Source organism: Lichenostomus cassidix, chromosome 13 (assembly GCF_008360975.1).
Source record: "Lichenostomus cassidix isolate B80296 chromosome 13, HeHo_3.0, whole genome shotgun sequence".
In the NCBI taxonomy this organism is placed as follows: domain Eukaryota; kingdom Metazoa; phylum Chordata; class Aves; order Passeriformes; family Meliphagidae; genus Lichenostomus; species Lichenostomus cassidix.
The window spans coordinates 9791611-9808947 of NC_139494.1; the positions used below are offsets into that span (position 1 = coordinate 9791611).

At 46.2% G+C, this 17337-nt stretch overlaps 1 protein-coding gene across 1 annotated transcript; it reads right to left on the bottom strand.

Moving 5' to 3' along the window:
- Positions 1-695: 695 nt before the first annotated feature.
- CXCL14 (C-X-C motif chemokine ligand 14) lies at positions 696-9259 on the bottom strand. The gene is made up of 4 exons (XM_085073569.1): positions 8856-9259; positions 7893-7998; positions 3352-3462; positions 696-1855 (listed from the first exon to the last, which is right to left on the bottom strand). The coding sequence occupies exons 1-4, from the start codon at positions 8917-8919 to the stop codon at positions 1840-1842; spliced, it is 297 nt and encodes a 98-aa protein (XP_084929695.1). The 5' UTR covers positions 8920-9259; the 3' UTR covers positions 696-1839.
- Between the last annotated feature and the right edge of the window lie 8078 nt (positions 9260-17337).

The following is a 17337-nucleotide window of genomic DNA, read 5'->3' on the forward strand; positions in this document are numbered from 1 at the left end:
TGAGCTAAAGGAAGCCCTTGAGCTGAGGCCAGGCATTGCCCTGGTTGTGCAGGATAAGATTGCTGTGGCTGAGTTGGTGCCAATCCTGGGAGCAGCCCTGCCTGCAGCTGCCCTTGCACAGCTGGGAGCAGGCAGGAGGGCCAGCGGTGCTGTGCAGGGAACAGGAGCTTTCATGCATTTAAACTCTTGCTGCCTTTACAATTCCAATCTGTTGCTTTCCTTTTATCTGCGGAGTGATGTTGGAGCCTCGTTGGGTGCAAAGTCCCTCCCTGTGGGTGAGGGCAGAAAGTGGGCAGGAAGGGTGGCTCACAAGTTTTTTTTTGCCTAAATTTGTTGTACAGCCGTCCCTAATCTAACCCAGATCTTGTCTAAATCACTTTTTATGTGGTTTTCTATGAATTGAAGTTGTTGATTTATGTTTACTTAACACAACATCAGACCAGTGGTTATAGGCGAATGGCATCGCCCTTCTGTATGTCACAGCATTCCTCAGTGTTTGGCTAAAATCCAAATCCTAAAATGAGAAAGAGAAGTAAATTGTACTGGAAGAATGTTTTCTAATTCCAGTGTCATCAAGATGTCCTATCTCTAATCAGCTTCTCTTATCTGCTCTTCTTTCCCCCCAAACCAATTCAGCTACCAAGTGATTGAAATTGGCAGGAGTTCCATGATGGCAGAAGGAAATTTACAAGCAATTATCAACATTTTTAAAATATTTTTTTATTACTTTTTTTCATTTGTCTTAGAAAGAAATATGAAATCTGCATGCAACCTTCTAAATATTTCAAACATTTAAATAGCATATGATAATTTAGCAGTACAGTACATTATACAGCAAGATAATATAGGGAGACTTCCTATAGTGTATTTACAAATGAAAAGGTAGTTTTGTTATATTAAAAAGAGGAATGCACTGCTTAACATTGAAGTATTACATTCAAAATAATGAATATGTTGTATTGTGACTAAAACATACATAGATATTTATATGTTTGCCCTATCATATTTTTCATAAAAAGGTACCTTTTAAAGGCTTTTTCTTTGTCGTTGTTGCTACAAATCTAGGAAAACATACACAATAGTCTTGAAGCTTAAAATGTCTCAGTATTGAAGCCACAAACTTTCAGTAAGTGCTTCAGGTGGAAAAAAAACCCCAACATTTTCTTAGTAATAAAAATGACCTAGACATGTTTTCTAATGCATGAGAGGTTAAATGGAGATACAGGACGCTTCGCCTTGCAGCAAGACCTCAAGTCCATTAAAGAAGAGGTACACAAGTGATGCTCACACTCCTTTGATGAGGTGCTGAGGGACCTCACTCCTGCAGGTACAGCCACGACATTTCAGTGGCTTCTTCCTCAGAAAACTCGATTTTGGTCCCTGCTTTGCCTGACTGAGGTGGAGGCTGCAAACATGAGCAACAGCCCCAGCCCCGAAGCTTCCCCACTGCCAGAAGGTGAGTGGCTATACAACACCATCACAAACAGTTCTGTTTGCCTAATGAGCTTATAAAGCTCGATTGCAATCATAGTGAAGTATGAATGAATAATAATTAAAGACAAAAAAAATCCCAAAAGAACTTCTTTAAAACGAAAAGCACGTGTTTTCCTAACTTCAGTACAGAGCAGATGGGTATGAAATCAGAAGTGCAACAGATGCTTGTGAAATCTGGAAGCCTTTTGCACACGGCTATAAAATGTAAAAACTGACCCTTGGTAAAAAGTGCTTTATAATAATATAGAATTTGTGTCTTATGTCTGTGAGAGAGAAATCATCTTCTGTAGAGCTCAGTCCTATGCCAGCCAAGGGAGTCCTCTCCTTTCCTCGTGCCACTTTCTCTTATTCTTCATAAACCCTAAACAGAACAAGAGCAAGAGCAGGGTGTTTAAACTAGGAATTAAAAAACTCCATTTCCAAGAACAATAAATAATAAACAGCCTAAAAATAATAAAATCCCAAAATCCAGATTTTCAGCCTTTGTCTAAGTATTTTGGAAAGTTATTGACTTCAGCAGTCACCAGATTTCTACCTATATCCATAAAGCATTTCAAAGGAGTGTTGGACTTTTACACTGCCACATCTTGGAGACATGCGGGGAGAAACAAACCCTGCCACGATTATCTGGATAAAGAAGATGAAGAAATCCACATCTGCTAATTCACTTTAAATATTTGAAAATCCCTATCTCATATACAACTGTTGAAGCTTGTCATGAACGGTATATAGACAGTAAGTTCACAATATCTGTTGTGTTTGGAGTAATATTACTCAATGTCATTTTTCTAGATTATGTCCTGACAGCACAGCTTGATGGGCTTGTCTGTCTGCGTGTGTCCTGAAGGCACAAGCCTGGGGCTGAGCATCCTTCATCATCTTAATGACGGCCTTATGTAAAAAAAAAAACAAAAACAGGGGAAGAGTGTAAATATGTGGTTATGCAATAGCCAGGGCTTCCCCACGTGCTCTGTTTGTGAAGCAGACCCAGGGAGCTGGCAGGAATTTGGGGAGATGGCCAGGGGCTTGCTGTGCCTTGGCATTGCCTGCAGCACCACCGGGGCTGTGCTGGGGATTGCTGGCACCCTTGGATCTGCAGAGAGAGGAGACTGCTGCTCCCTGAGCTCAGTTTTGGGGGAAATTCACTACCAGATGAGGAGGATGAGGATTTGGTGGACCTGTACAGTGTGTGGAGGCTCTTTCTTGGCCGTGGATGGAGAGGTGGCAGGAGCTGGCCAGCTGCCCTTAATTACAAATGGGGACATCATTACTGGCCATGAAAAATTCATGTTTTTCTCTCTGTCCTCTGTCTATGACTTAGGAAAAAACCCGATCCTCTTTACAAGGGAGAAGCTGTCAGAGATTTTTATCAAAAAATTACGATTTTTCTGTGTATGATACGCTAGTTAAAATTGGCAAATACCTGCGTCAAGTATTGATGATTTTGAGATGGTGTGATTGAAGTGAGGGACAGTGCTCCTTCTTCCCATCTCTCCTGACTGCTTTTCTCGTGACTGTGTGAAAGTAGTTTAGCTTTTCATCTTGGATTTTTACCCATAGAAGGGAGGTGAATGTATGTAAATAACTGAGAACATCAGCTGATGAATATTTTAACCAAAAATAATTACTATTTATAGTCAGAACAGCCCAATGCCAAAATAGAAGCGAGAATTGCATGTGGCAGGGAAGAATTAATATCAAGAACATCCATTTAAAATAGCAATTTTTGTAATGAAATACATCCTCTGTGCTGGATGAAGCATTTGCAAGCATGTGCATTTTCCTGTTTTTTCTGAATGCTGCTGGTGGCCTGACTTGCCTCCAAGATCCTCAGCCATTCAGCAAACTGGGACTCACCTGCCTTTCTCCTTCCATACTCGGTACCACTTGAGCAGCCTGACGGTGTTCTGGCGCTTGGGGTTGAGGCAGTGCTGCTGCTCGCCCCTCACCCGTGTCCACAGCGTCACACTGCAAGGCAAGGGACAGCTCAGGGGGGCACAGGGACACCCAGCCCTGCTCCTGCTCCCCTCCCTGCTGGAATGGGCTGGGGAATCTCACCCAGCAGGGCAGGGGAAGGGTTTGCATGCTCTGTGCTTCATGGCAGATATTTTTATTGACTGGGATAATATCAGAGCAGCTGTTCTCCCCCAGTGCAGGGCATTGAGGTTGTACCAGATGAAGACAAACCCACTGGTTTTAATCAGTGGGTTTGCTCTGCCTATCTGTTAAATGCAATCTTTTGAGCCTAATACATAATTTAATTAGGGCACATTCAGGCTACCACAAGGACTTTGCATGAGGAGACAGTTCCCTTACACTCTACACTTCACCCAAGAGAAATGATCAGAACTGATTCATTGATTGTTTTTATTGTTTTTCCTTAACTCTGTAATATTTTAAATCATAAATATGGCACATGGCAGAGTGCTTGTGTGCCTAACAGCCAAGCTCTGAGCCTCAGCAGCAGCCCTGGGGGCTTCAGCCTCCTGTGATCACAGCCTAATCCAGCTCTCCTTGCCAGCCTGGAATCCCCTTATTGTCAGGACCAAGCATGCTGGGAGACAAAACATGGCAAAAGTCTTTTCATCATTTTAGGTTCCCTCCTGGAGACTGCCTCAGTTGGTCTGTCACAACTGAAGTGACATGAGGGACCCAGAGCTGGGTCCCAACAGGATGGCTTTCCAGAAACATCAAGGCTGCCCCACTTTTGGGGGCTCAAAATCAAGCAGTTTTCTGGTTTCCTTATTAATTTTGTGATTAAAAAAACCCAGACAACAACCAGAAATCAACCAAACCCATGACAACAATTTGTATTAGAATTACTAATTTTCTGGAAATACCATCCATAACAGTTGCCGGTTTTACTAAAACCCTATAGTGGAATTAAATGCTGCTAGAGACATGAGTACAATGATGGCAGAACCTGTGTATACAGAAGGGTTTCTTTCATAGTTTGGTTCAGAAAGGAAGACAAAATGCCATGCAGATTTTCCCAGCTAACCTTCCAGGTGCCTCACAAATTAAAATGTGCTGCCTGCATCAACTGAGCTGAGGGTCTCACCACAATTCCAATTTCAAGGCTTTACAAGGTGTTCAAATAGGTCTTTCTATTCAATTAACCTTTCTCCCTGGTCCCCTTTTCCATTCCATCTCCAGCTAAGGTCACAAAAAGTTAGGGTGTAATTTCCAGGCTGTTTTCTAGGAGGATGTGGACTTTCCCCCAGTGCATGGGAAAGCAGTGGAAGCCTTCAGGAGCCTTGATGGCTGCAGGCATCATAAAGGAAAGGGTCACTGCTAAAAACTATGGACTAACTCTGTTCTAAGGGTGATCTCAGCAAACCCCTCTGAGAGCAGGATGTGCTTGAGAAGGGGAGTTTTCCTGTTACTTTGAATGGGAGTGATGCAAATTTTAAGGGATTTTAGGTCAGAGCAAAATTTCTCCATGCAGCAGCCACCTCCTCAGCTGTGCAGTCTGCACTGGCTGATCCAGAGCTTGGCTGGGGTTTCTCTTCTGACAGATCATAGAAGGTATTTCCAGAAAGTGATGGACAAGATGAATTGCAGGAGGAGAGGAGTACAAAATGCTCTGAAGAGGAGAGGAGCACAAACAGCTCTGAAAAGTAGCAAGCCTTACATTTGCAGCAGAAGCAGTGAAGGACACTAGATTTAGCAGAGCCTGCAGACTGAGCAGGACAAGATCCATGGTTTGCCTGTCAGGTGAACTGGCTCTTTCCTCAGGCTGAGATGCATTGCTTTGACATCTCATGTAGGTTTTCTGCTTTGGTTCTGGAGGATGGACAGTGAGGTTCCCAGGGCAGCCCCATGGTCATATGCAGTTCTCAGACAGTCCCTGATGGGCACAGGGTTGGGTGGCAGCATTTTTGGGTACCCTGACCTGACCTGTACCTGTTTTTGGGGTTGCTGGTCTCACAAATATAAGGGAATGTGCCTAAGAGGGGTTGTGAGCTTATAGCTGAGTGAGGGGTTGCATGGGTGGGCTGCAAGAAGAGGTTGAAAGATGGACAAGGAATGAATCACCAGAACTTACACCTCCAGAAATATTCCCCCAGTGGGATTTGTCCCTTAGCTGCCCAGGGCTTGGTGGCTGGAACCTTCCCCCTGGTGTCTGAGTGTCCCTGTGCCAAAATCCTCCCCACGCCTCTAGGGCTGTGATGGGCACCCCGGGTCAATCTGTGACCCCAGTATCCCATGCCCCCACACATCTCATCTGCAGGGATGGTGGGGCTGCACCTCTGCCTACAAATACCCTGTCTCCATGGCCACAAGGGTGCTGGTTCTGGTGCTTTCATCCCAAGCTGCTGTGGGGCTGCCATCTGCATTGGCTGCCCCTTGAGAAAGGCACCTCTGGGAGCTTATTTCCCATCAGCTCTTCTCAGCCTGATACATTCCCTCCCCCTGGGATGGGGAAAAACATGGGTGGAGGTGTTTTGGAACATTTCAGGTGGAAAGAGTTAAACTTCCCTCCTATTTTCTGCTGCTTTCCCTCATTCCAAGAGACAGATACACTCACAATTACTGCTGGATGTACCATGAATCTTGATAGGTTTTGACCAGGCTGAGGACTCAGTTTAACTGTCTCTTACCCTGTGGCACAGCTCTGCTGGGGGGTTATGGCCAAAACCTCCCTTAACTGCACCCCCCATACCTACTAGTTCTCTGTCCAACATAATTTAGATCATACTTCTGCTCTATGAGGGCTTTTAAGGAGGGCAGAAGGGGATGCAGCTTCGACAACTAATTTTAGATGATCACTGCAGCAACAAAAACTCAGTTGCAGGAATTCAGCTCTGCTGTGCCATGTCCAGAGACTCCCAGATCAATTGGTTCCCAGAATATTAATTTCAGTGCTTTCAGTGCTGAGTTCAGGCTGCTTTGGGGTAGCTGAAAAGGCAGCAATGACAGAGGCTTCCCCCCGCCTGCCCCACAGACACCCATTCTGATGGGACAGTTCTGTCCCTGCAGCTGCTGCAAACCCTGCACAACCCTCAGCCTTGAATAGTTTTGCTCAACATCTGCCCTGTCAGGCTGGGAAAGCAGCCACTCCTCCACGGCATTCCAGCTTTCCCAGCTTTCTGATTGGAAGTAAAGTGTTGCATTAATGAGGTTTGTTTCATACCCGCTGGTCCCCATCTGCTTTTGGGTAAATAACTGGGGTGGGATCTGAAGAGGCAATGTCCCCCCACTGCATCATTCTGCTATTGAAGGGTCAAAGCAAACACAGCAAAGCTGTGAGGAGCTTATTCAGGCAGGGATGCTCTGCAAAAATTTTTCTCTTCAGGTCACCACCAGCTGGTTTGGGCTTCAAAGTGGCACTGATGTTTCCTGAGCTCAGCATTGCTCATAGCTCTGGAGAAAGCCTAAGGAAGCTTGAACCTCCATTCCTTCTCCACAAGCCTTCTGCTGAGGTCTGGTGAGCCAGCTCCATCTGGGAAGTCTGTGGTATCTCCTGGTTTGTGCCAGTTGGACGGCAAGATTTGGCCCCTTGGGCACTGCAAGGTGCTGGAGGTGGTGTGCAGCCTGCACAGATCCTGTTGTAAGGCGAATGGCAAATGTTCCGTGGGGAGCACATTGCTGGATCAAATCAGTCCTGGGTGTCCTTGGGGTGTGGCTGATCTTGGGAGCTTTTGCCCTCTCTTAGGTGGCAGAGGGGCTCAGTGCAGTCTTTTTGGATAATCTGTCCTTCTGGTTCTTATCCAGCTGCACCTTCTGGTTGGATGGTGCTTTGTTGGGGCAATCATAAGATATCCAAAACAAAACATGAAAAAACCCACACCCACCTATATTTAAAATCTAAAAAAACCCTCCTTTTTTGGCACGTCATGTCAAAAATCCCTGTACCTGCCTCAGCTTGGTTAACCACTACATCAGTTTGAGATTTCACAGCAGCAATTGTCCCGACTTGCAGGCAGACTGGGAGGAAAGCATTTTCTTACATGCTGAGTAACTCCATCTGGTGAAGGGGATTGCTCTGGTAAAAGGCAGATTGGGGTAACCTTTCTTTGCAGAAACCACCGCTGACCAAACTCTAGTCATGTTTATTCTGCATGCTCAGAATAACTTGAGTAAATATTTCTAAATTTTATAGTAGGCAGCTTGGAGTGGAATTTGTCCCTATTTTCACTTGAACTAATGATTATCTTTTCAATGCTACCTGTTCTGGAAATACTTATTTGAGAAAAAAGAATTGTGTCAAAAAATTGTACCTGGAGTTTTGGTCAGAATTGCACTTTTTTTTCATCTGATACAGCAAATGACTATTCCCAGGAATTAGCATGCCAGGGCATGAGGAAAACAAAGAACAAAGAAGGAACTTGCAGATAAGGTAAAGCAGTTCAGCTGACAGGGAAACAGAAAGCAATAAATGAAGGAAAACTTACATAATCATCTCTTCCACGCAAAATGGGTATCTTGGTTTTACTTCCAGCTTCCGTACATTAGAGAATCTTATTTTAGGACCTTTTCTTGAACATTTGCACTTCACGCCTACAAGAGAAAGCATTTTCTCATGCTCCTGCAAAGCCTCCTGCATACCAAACGTCCCTTCCCCTCTAGCCTGTGTGCATCCAGGAAAACTTCAGTTTGCTCTTTCAAGCCTTGGTGGGAAAAGATGAATTTTGTAACACTGTTGAACTTAAAAAGAGATTAATTTTTTTCTTTGATATATCACAGAAAAAGGTAGTGTCTCTATTGGAAATATGTTTTAGAGTACTACATACATTCTGGGACTTTGTAAATAGCAGATTTTTTAAAGTGCACCTGCTGTGGTTAAATATAATTTTATTTAACAAGAGGAAATGAAAGAGTCAGAACTCGCTTTAAACTGAGCAAGCAAGTGTGTATCTGGGCTGCTTTCTCATTCACTCGTGTCTCACTTGGACTTTAGGACTTTGAGTCATTTCTCCTTGCATGGATGCTGTGGTGCAGTCGTAGCCAGACAAAAGATGAGCATTTTTTAACCATCATTTTTGTGCACAGCACAAAACGCAGACTGCCCCACCACCTCCCATCCAGCTCTGCTCTATTTTCCCTGAAAACCACCCTCAGTTTTAAAGGAGGTATTTGAGCTCTGTCCCTGAATAATGAAGAACATGGCATGACCTGCATCTCTGCGAGTTCTTTGCCTTGCAGTGAAGACACAAATGAAGACGAAACTTTATCCCGTGTATTTTACCCCTACTTCACCTTTAAATAACCGGCAGCTCCCTTACTCACAGATTCCACACATCGCACCTTTCCACCGTGCAGGGGGGATATCTCAACCCATCCAGGGCTATCAAGACACAAACACAAATTACTGGGAAAGAGCTTTACACGGGAATAAGCAGAATAAACCACTTTACCTTCCGCGCTGGCTAAGCACATCGCGATGAGGAGCAGGAGCAGAGCTGCTGTCAGGAGCTTCATGGTGAGACAGGAGGCACCCAAGGAGACGCCGGGTGGTTTTGGTGTTTGATCTCTCGGGGTTCTCAGCCCGATGCGCTGTGGCGGGCTGGGTCACAGCGAGGGCACGGCGGAGCGGCTCCGGCCGAGCGGCTGCCCGGCGCTGCCTGCGCTCTGCCGCTGCCTTCCTCCCCTTCTCCTCCTTTAAAGCGGCTCCCGCTGCCCTCGCTCCCGGCTCATTAATATGCAGAGCAACTCCACGGCTCCCTCCGCTTCCTCAGCCCCGGCGGGGAGGGGGGGCCGGCACCCCGGGGGTAACATCCCCCATCCCCGCCCCGAACATCCCGCAGGGAGCGCAGGCGGTGGGGAGGCTGCTTCTGCCTCTGCCCAGCTGGGACCTTCCCCATCAGAGGAGGTTTGCCGGGGGGGTGATGTGCGTATTTGTATGAATGGGGCTGTTAGATGGAAAACCATCCGCTTGCGAGCGCTCCGGGGATGCCCGTGCTCCGCGGAAATTCCCATGCACCTTGGAAATAAGATTTGGAGAAGTCTCACCTGGGAAGGGGTGTCACCTTTGGTCACATATTGACTTAAGTATTATTTTTTCTTGCTTCAGCAGGCTTCTAAATCTAAAGGAAAGTTTAGTGAATCAAACGGGAAAAAATATTTCTTGAAGTGTTGTTAGGTGGGCTTAGCATGTGGAATACTTCAGGAAATAAGATCGGTCTAGGGCTGCTTGAATGAACAGTTTAATAGAACAATATTCTGCTCCATGAAGAACCGGGCAGCAACACGCAGGAACTTAATGGATGTAGATAAATGTTCCCTCGCCCTTGCAGAGTCTGTTTCTGCTTTCAGAACAGCTAAAAGACCACCTTCAAATCCAGATTCCAGAGTTTTGTCTAGATGAAACGGGCGGAGATCAGAGCGAGGTCTAACCTCCTGCACAGCAGTGTATCCCAAACCCGCGGCAGCCGAACCCCTCTGCGGGTCCCTGGCTCATCGCAGCCCCTGCGGCAGCTCCCCTCTCACACCCATCCCCGATATTAGCCCCGGCCGACAGCAGCCACCCTGCCAGCTCAGGCAGGGCTCGGCAGGGCTCTCCCCGCGCTCCCAGCTCCACTTGCATTCCGAATTTCCCTCCCGGCTCGCTCGCTGGGCTCCCGCTGGCACGGCTGTCCCGCTGCGTTCCCGGCGCTGCTGGCAGCACAGCCCTGCCGCACAGGCTGCACGTTGCGCGCAGGCAGCTGCCTTGCTCCTGGCCCTGCATCCCTGCGGGACGTGCCGACACGGGAACAGCCTGCCTGCGCTGCCCTGCCTGCCCTGGGGACGAGCCGGGGGGCTTGGCTGACGTGGCACGGAGATTTTGGGGTGAAATACCCGTGCCGGGGTTGAGAGGCTGCTGCTGGGGCAGTGGGGTGGAGGGGGAAGGTGTGGAATGGTTTTTGTTGTGCTTTGGGTATTTTTGCTGCTCAGCTCTAAACCAGCTCTGGTGGCTCTCATTGCACCCCGCTAGGAATGGTTTCTGGGCTGTGTTATTAAATGCCAGCAGGACTCAAGAGGGAGGTTTGTTTCAGAGCCTGGGATAAAAACAGGCGGCTGAGGTATGGCAGCTCTCAGTTCAAACCTTTCAAATAAATTCCAGTTTCTTACACACACACACACACAAAAAAAAAAAAAAAAAAGAACAAAAAAGAAAAAAAAGAAAAAAAAGAAAAAAAAGAAAAAAAAGAAAAAGAAAATACCACCCAAGGAAAGTACAAAAGGCTTATTTCAGAATTGCTATCAGCTGGTGGTGAGGATGCTCATTGGGTGCAGGGAAGAATTGGCTGAAAAGCATCCACATCCAGAGCTGTAATCCTTCCCTGCTGCATCTTAAGGTAATTCCCTCCTTGCAGCTTTCTTTGCACTGTGTGCAGGAACAGCCTCAGGGAGAGTTGTGGTCAGGCAAAACCTTTTTCCCTCCCCCTCTGCTAATAAGAATTTGGGTGCAGCTTTAGCTGACGGCAATTTGAACTTTCCCCAAACCAGGGAACTCATGTACAGGCTGGAGAAAAATCAAAGGAAATTCTAGGGCTTTCCAAAAACGAATCCCATCTTCTTGTATGACTCTTCTCATGTTGAAAGAGCCAAGTTTATTAAGTATGGACTAAGCAAACTGCTGCTTTAGTTCCAATTTTCATGTAGAAATGAATGTATTTGAGGTGTGTGTATGCATACAGTGACTCTCACTGTGTGCTGAGCGGTTCAGTGTCTTTATGCCAAGTGCTGTCTTTGACAGTAATTATTTCTGAGAGCTCAAAGGTGCCTCTTGCCTGGTGTGACAGATTTTGGTGGCCATGGACAGCTGTCTCTGACACCTGCTCTATCTTAAAATGGCAATCACAGAAGATGAAGAAGTTTTTAGCAAAGGATTTGAGGAAAAATGTATATATACGGAATTCACCATGGTCTGCCCCAAAAGAAACCCTGATAATTCAGATATATTTTCTTTGTGCAAGCATGTGCTGAGTTGCTCAGCATACACTGGTGTAGCTCCAGCAGATCTGCCAAGCCCTGCAAATGTGTTTTGGTGAGCAGCTGGTGCTCCATGGGCTGTGGAGGGCTGGCCAGGTGAGCACAGGGCAAGCAGTTGAAACATCCCTGTCAGCCCTCACAAAGCCACCCAATTGCAGAGTAATTGATCAGGGCTTGGGTTTTACCTGCACAAAAGGCGTGTTTCAGGGCAGGCACAGGCACCACGGTGCTGCTGTTGTCCTTGGCTCTGCAGATGGGACATGCTGAGAGCCGTGTGTCCCCAGGGAGCATCGCAGTACCTGTGCACAGAGGGTGTCACCTGCTCTCTCTGGCTCATTAGAGGGGCATTGTTGCTGCTGAAAGGGCTCTCATTTAATCTCATCCTCTGATCTTTTCAGGTCTCTGCCCCACCATAAGGCTCTCTAGAAAACAAAGGCTGGAGCCTGGCTTTGCCTCTGAGGTTGAGACCCAGTGGAACCAGAGGTGGTTTGCCATCCCAGAGGGTGATGTGCAACATGGAGGGCATGGATGAGTGGTTGTCTGCTCGTAAATAAGAAAGAAGAGTTTTAGCAAAGCAACTGCCATTTGCAGCAAAATCCTCACCATTTTTGGCTGCCTGGAAGCAGAAATCATACATTATTGAGCACAACATGTAGCTCAGCTGGAGCAAAATATTTGTGCTTGTAGACATGGGCCAACCCCCAAATGCATGCTGCCCTACTGGAATGGGGCAGTTCACTCCCAAAATAAAGTGTTGGTGGGAAAATGGGAGGGCTCCAGAAGGGCTGTCAAATCTGCCAGGGCAAGGACATTTGTGTCTTCATGATCAAACAAGATTGGGTGGGGTCCATGCCCTGATCTGACCTCAGGCAAGGCTTTTCCCCCTGCTGTGCATGTACACAACTTCCTAAGCCAGCACACAGACACATCCCTTAGGTATTCTTCTGCATCCCGGGGACCAGGATATACCCTATTACAGTCATTGCCATAATTAGAAATATTTCAGTATTCAGCTGGCTTTAGATATGCTGGTTATTTCAAGCACAGGGCAATCTATGATTTGGATTAACTGTCCTTTAAAATATCATAGTGTTTCATAGAGGGAAGATGAAGATGCTTGTCATAGTGAGAAATCTTCCCAAAACGGCCATGAAACTGAAGCTACTTATGGCTGTTGAGGCAAACTGTGAATGGCTCATCTGAGTTTAATGTCTAAGAATATCCCTATCAGCCTGTCAAGGCAAAGATTAAACATTTGAAGTGACGTGACAAAATCCCTGCATATCATGTCAGGAATTTGGGGGAGGAATTAGACTTAAATGCTCACGAGAATATTCAGCATTAAGGTGGAGGTGCACAGATGTGATGCATGTTGTGTGTGGCTTTCCTTTCCTGGGGGCTGCATGTACTTTTTTATGCCTTTCTGGTGTTGTAACCATTCTGCATGGGCCATGCAACAGAGGAAATATAAAACTTGATTCCAAGCTTGAAGTCAGGGGTGAATTGCATCAGATTTAGGGAGGCTGTCGCAAGCCTGCTCCCGCCATGCTGAACTTAGTCAGGGGAGGATGTGCTGCAGCCTGTGGTCAAGCCCATGTTTTCACCTCTAGCTCTAAATGACCTTTTTCTTTCCTCAACAGCCCTGAACAGTAGTTGTGTCATCCTTGCATGTATTTGTCGATCGTAAGTTGAAAGGCAAAGCTTTAGATTTCATCTTTGGTCTCTGGAAACATGACACATATTTCAGGGAAAACAGCTGTGTTCCCTTCTGTGGAGTTTCACAACGGGTGAATTCTGCAAAATAAGGCTTGTATTGTTGTTGCAGTCGCTGTGTTCTTTTGATATTTTCTTTTTATTTTTATTTCCATAATGAGATTAAATTCTAGACACTGCTTCTTCCCTTGGGAATAGTTTTAAGGCAGCTCTCTTCCTAAACCTAAATTATTCACTGAGGAGGATTTTTTGCTGAGATGAGAACGAGGAGGTTGGATCTGGGACTGTTGTCATGGCTTGGAGCTCTTTGAAGCTCTTCATCATGAATCATTAAAGAGGGCTGCAATAACATGGCAAAAGGGAGAACTGGCTCTTTGTGTAGGTGATTTGAGAGTCACCTCTAGATATGCACAAAAGGATTAATCCCAACTGTGCCTTTTTACATTGAGGAAACAGTAAGTTGTGTTTAATTTCCTACTGACTCATTTCCTTGCGTGCTACAACTTACCATTGGTTTTTATGTGCAAGCACAGTTTGCACTTTATACAATTATCTTAATAGGCATTTCAACCGTGAATGGCTGTAGATATTTATTTTGTGCTTAATCACACAATGTGTTGGGTGGCTTTCTTTACCATCCACCCTGATGCTTGCTGTAGTGTGGAGGGAATAATGTGAAGGTAAGAAAGGTAATTTGTTTGATCTGACTCACTCACATTCCTGACAGTGCTGGCCAAAGCCTTGAGAAGTCTCCATGGTGATGGAGTCTCCATGGGATGAGAGGTGGTTGGGGACAAAGATGGGGATGGTGTGAGTCCTGTCCTTGTTTGTGTGTTCTCCCTTTCCCAATTGTTTTTTGATTCTCGATGTCAGACTGAGAGAACTGGGGTGAGGATATGGTGTTAGAGCCCAGGTGGGAAGCTGGAACATCACAGCATTGGATAACACAACAGCAATTGCATGGAAAACCCTTCTTATTGCCCCAGGGCTGGAAACACATTGTGCCTTCCTGATTTGCTGCTCACACCTCTGTTTGTGTGGGGGTAGTTTTGGGTCATCTGTGGGTGCCAGTTTTTCCAGTGAAAGGCTTTAGGAGTTCACTAGTGTGTTACTGTATGTCATGAATTACAGACAGCCTCTCTCTGTGCTATTAATGCCACTCCTCTCAAAAGGAGTGGCTCTGCTGCCAAGCCATCCATGTTCAAAAGCAAAGGGAATGTGGAAAACTGAGACACCAAGGTGATTTATTTTTGCAAGACAATAAGACCAAATTAGATCAGTATCTGAGTAGTTTCTGATCCAGTCCCAGGTAAGCACATGCTGAGGTGGGGAGCTGTGACAGCAAGATCCACAAATGCTCAGGCATGGGAAAACCCATTCCCAACACTTCTCCTCTCTGCAGCTTGTTAGAACAGGGCATAATTTCAACCATTTGCAGGAATGTGCTTCAGCACATCTGTTTCCAGCACTGGTTCCATGGGATGAGAGTCCCTTAGGAGAACAGGAACCTGCTGAAGTGCCCATATTGGAATGGTTTTATGGGCTTTAATACAAGGAAACAGAGACTGTGGGGGACAGGGCAGTGATGCTTGGTGTGCACAGGGCTATTTACCATGAGCTGCAGCAGCAGGAGCAGAGCCTGTGTGCCCTGCTGGCACTCTGGATGGGAGATGTAGTGCCTGGAGACTGATGGCCACTGGAGCAGTGAGAGCCCTGTGCTGGCAGATCTGATGGCAGGGACATATTTGTAGCTCTTCGAGGCCCTTTGCAAAGCCCTGGAGTGTGAGTCTTTTCTGTTGTCTTTTGGGAGGGCTTTTGAAGCAAAAAGATGAAGACATAAAATGCTTGATACATAAAAAATTGCAGAGGCAGAGCCATGCAGGGGGTCAGGTGCAACTTTCTGCTGCACCTGATGGACTCTTTTTTTTGGACTTGTGGCTTCATGTTTCCAAAAACCCAACACCCCAAAGTCTGTGGCTGTGTGGATACAACACTCGACAGAAGGTCTTCTCGTCAGCCTTTGAGAGGTTTCTTTTTGAGCTCATTCCCCATGACTTAGAGCTGTTCACCTTTGCCCACAGATTAACCACAGCAACAAAACTGCCCAGCACCAAGAATTAGAGCCACTAGATAAAAACAGTCATAACACAGTGATGAGGTATGGAGGTAAATCCTCTCACAACATCTCCTGTGGTGCTGTGCAGGAGCACACAGGGTGCTGTTGGAGGTTGGTGTGTGCAAGGATGGGAACTGCAGGACCCAGCACTGCAACACGCTGAGCCTGGCTTGGGCACGAAGCCACAGCATCTGTAGGTACCCATAAGGCTCTGCAGGGTTTCTCCCACCCCCCCAGTGCTTTCTGTAATGTGCAAAAATCCCTTGCAAGCTTAATGAAGCCCACTCTCCTGCAGACAGGAAGGGTGCTCCCTATCTTGGTTTGTTTTCTGCTGAGCTGTGTGTTAGTAATGATGGGAATTTTTCATACGCTGATTTTTCCTCCCCTTGGGATAGAAAACATATGTAGTGTCTTTAAAAATAAATAAAATGAATGGCTTAACAATGCAGACTTTGAATATTTGATGGAACATTAGTAGGCTGCAATCAATCAAAAAAAGATCTTTTTCTTCTGAGTAATAAATATGTTAATTATTTTATCTACTTGGATAAAAGCTTAATTACCATAGCACTTGGGGAGTGGGAAGAGGGAGGTAGTTGTTATGCATAGTGTTCCTAAGAAAATCAGTTCATTCTGCAAATAAACCAACCAGCATTTCTGCAAGCAAACCAAGAGACATCCTACTGCTACAGCCAAGCTGTGCACTTCTCCTGGCAATGGTAGGACTTGGTGGGGAGCCTCTCTGAACCTCTCAGCTCTGAACCCCCCTCAGGCTGGATTTGCCCACTTTTCTCAGGTTTTCCACCTGGTTACATGCTCAAGTGTGACACTTCATTGTCGCCCATCTCCTCCTCATGTGTGGTCTAGGTGGGCTGCAGAAAAGCTGGGCCAAGCACTTCACAGCCCACTTTGCCAGCAAATATTCTGGAGTTCATCACTCCCTAGGAGCAGGGGGGTTTGGTCAGGCTTGTAGATCATCACAGGGGGAAAGCAGCAAGGGAACAGCAGGGACCACTGCAGCATCCCCTCCTCGTTCCACCCTGGTAAGTCCTCCCTGCTTGGCCATGCTGATGGCGCCTGCATCAGGAATAGCTAAAGCACAGAAAGTTCTTGCTGTGCTTTGCTGCGCTGTCATGCCCCTGAGTAGGTAGAAGTGATTTTTTTTTTGTTTTTTTTAATGAATAATCCAAAGATAATCACACCAAGATAGCACATTGCAGAACGGATGTAGTGAAGAAGGAGTAGTTTTTGTTGTGGAAATTAAATGCGAAATCAGCTAGAGAACAAGACAGGGCTGATGAAGTCTGTAAATGCCAAGGACAATCATGGCATGGGGCTTTAACAGGGATCTGGCAAACTGGTGGTGCACCTCCTGTTCTTTGCCAGCTGCCTTAGGTGTCTCCCCCAAATCCAGGGCTTTGCCGCTTTCACTCTCGAGGACAAAAATATGTCCGGCTTGTGATTCTTTCCAAAGGCCTTTGGCAGCCTCTCCTGGCAGTTGGCTGTTTCTGAAAAGGCAGGCAGTTGTTGCTAAAGTGATTTGGAGGCAGAAGTGGTGCTCTGGAGCCTTAATGCTGCAGGAAAGGAATCAGCACCCAAGGTTGTTCCCATTGTGGATGGGGCTGGCTGTGTGCTAGCAGCTCACCTTTGGAAGATGATTGTGAAGTTCCACTCTGTCCTTCTGCATCCCTTGTGTCAGAGCAATGCTCTGTCCCCAGGAAAATTTTGGAGAAACTCTGCAGCCAGCATTTCTTTTGATTATGCAAGGAAGTGTCCCATTCCTGAGAGCTCCCCAGAGCTCAGTGGCTTGAAAGAGAAGTCTCAGAACAGCAGAATTTTCTAGAAATGGATTTGGCTTTATGGATACTCTCAGAGATCAGGGTGCCTAAGAGTTAACATGAATTTCAATCAAGAAGACATTAAGAAGAGCAGAGGGAAAACAGATTAACTGTCCTCTTGCCTTGCTCTATAAGATGAGACAATGAGAGAATGTGATGAGATCAATGGAAAAAATAAAAGGAAATGAGAAATCAAAGGAATCGCTGCTTTACAGCTTATTTCATATGGTGAACTGGGAAATTTGCCCTTCAGGGGAT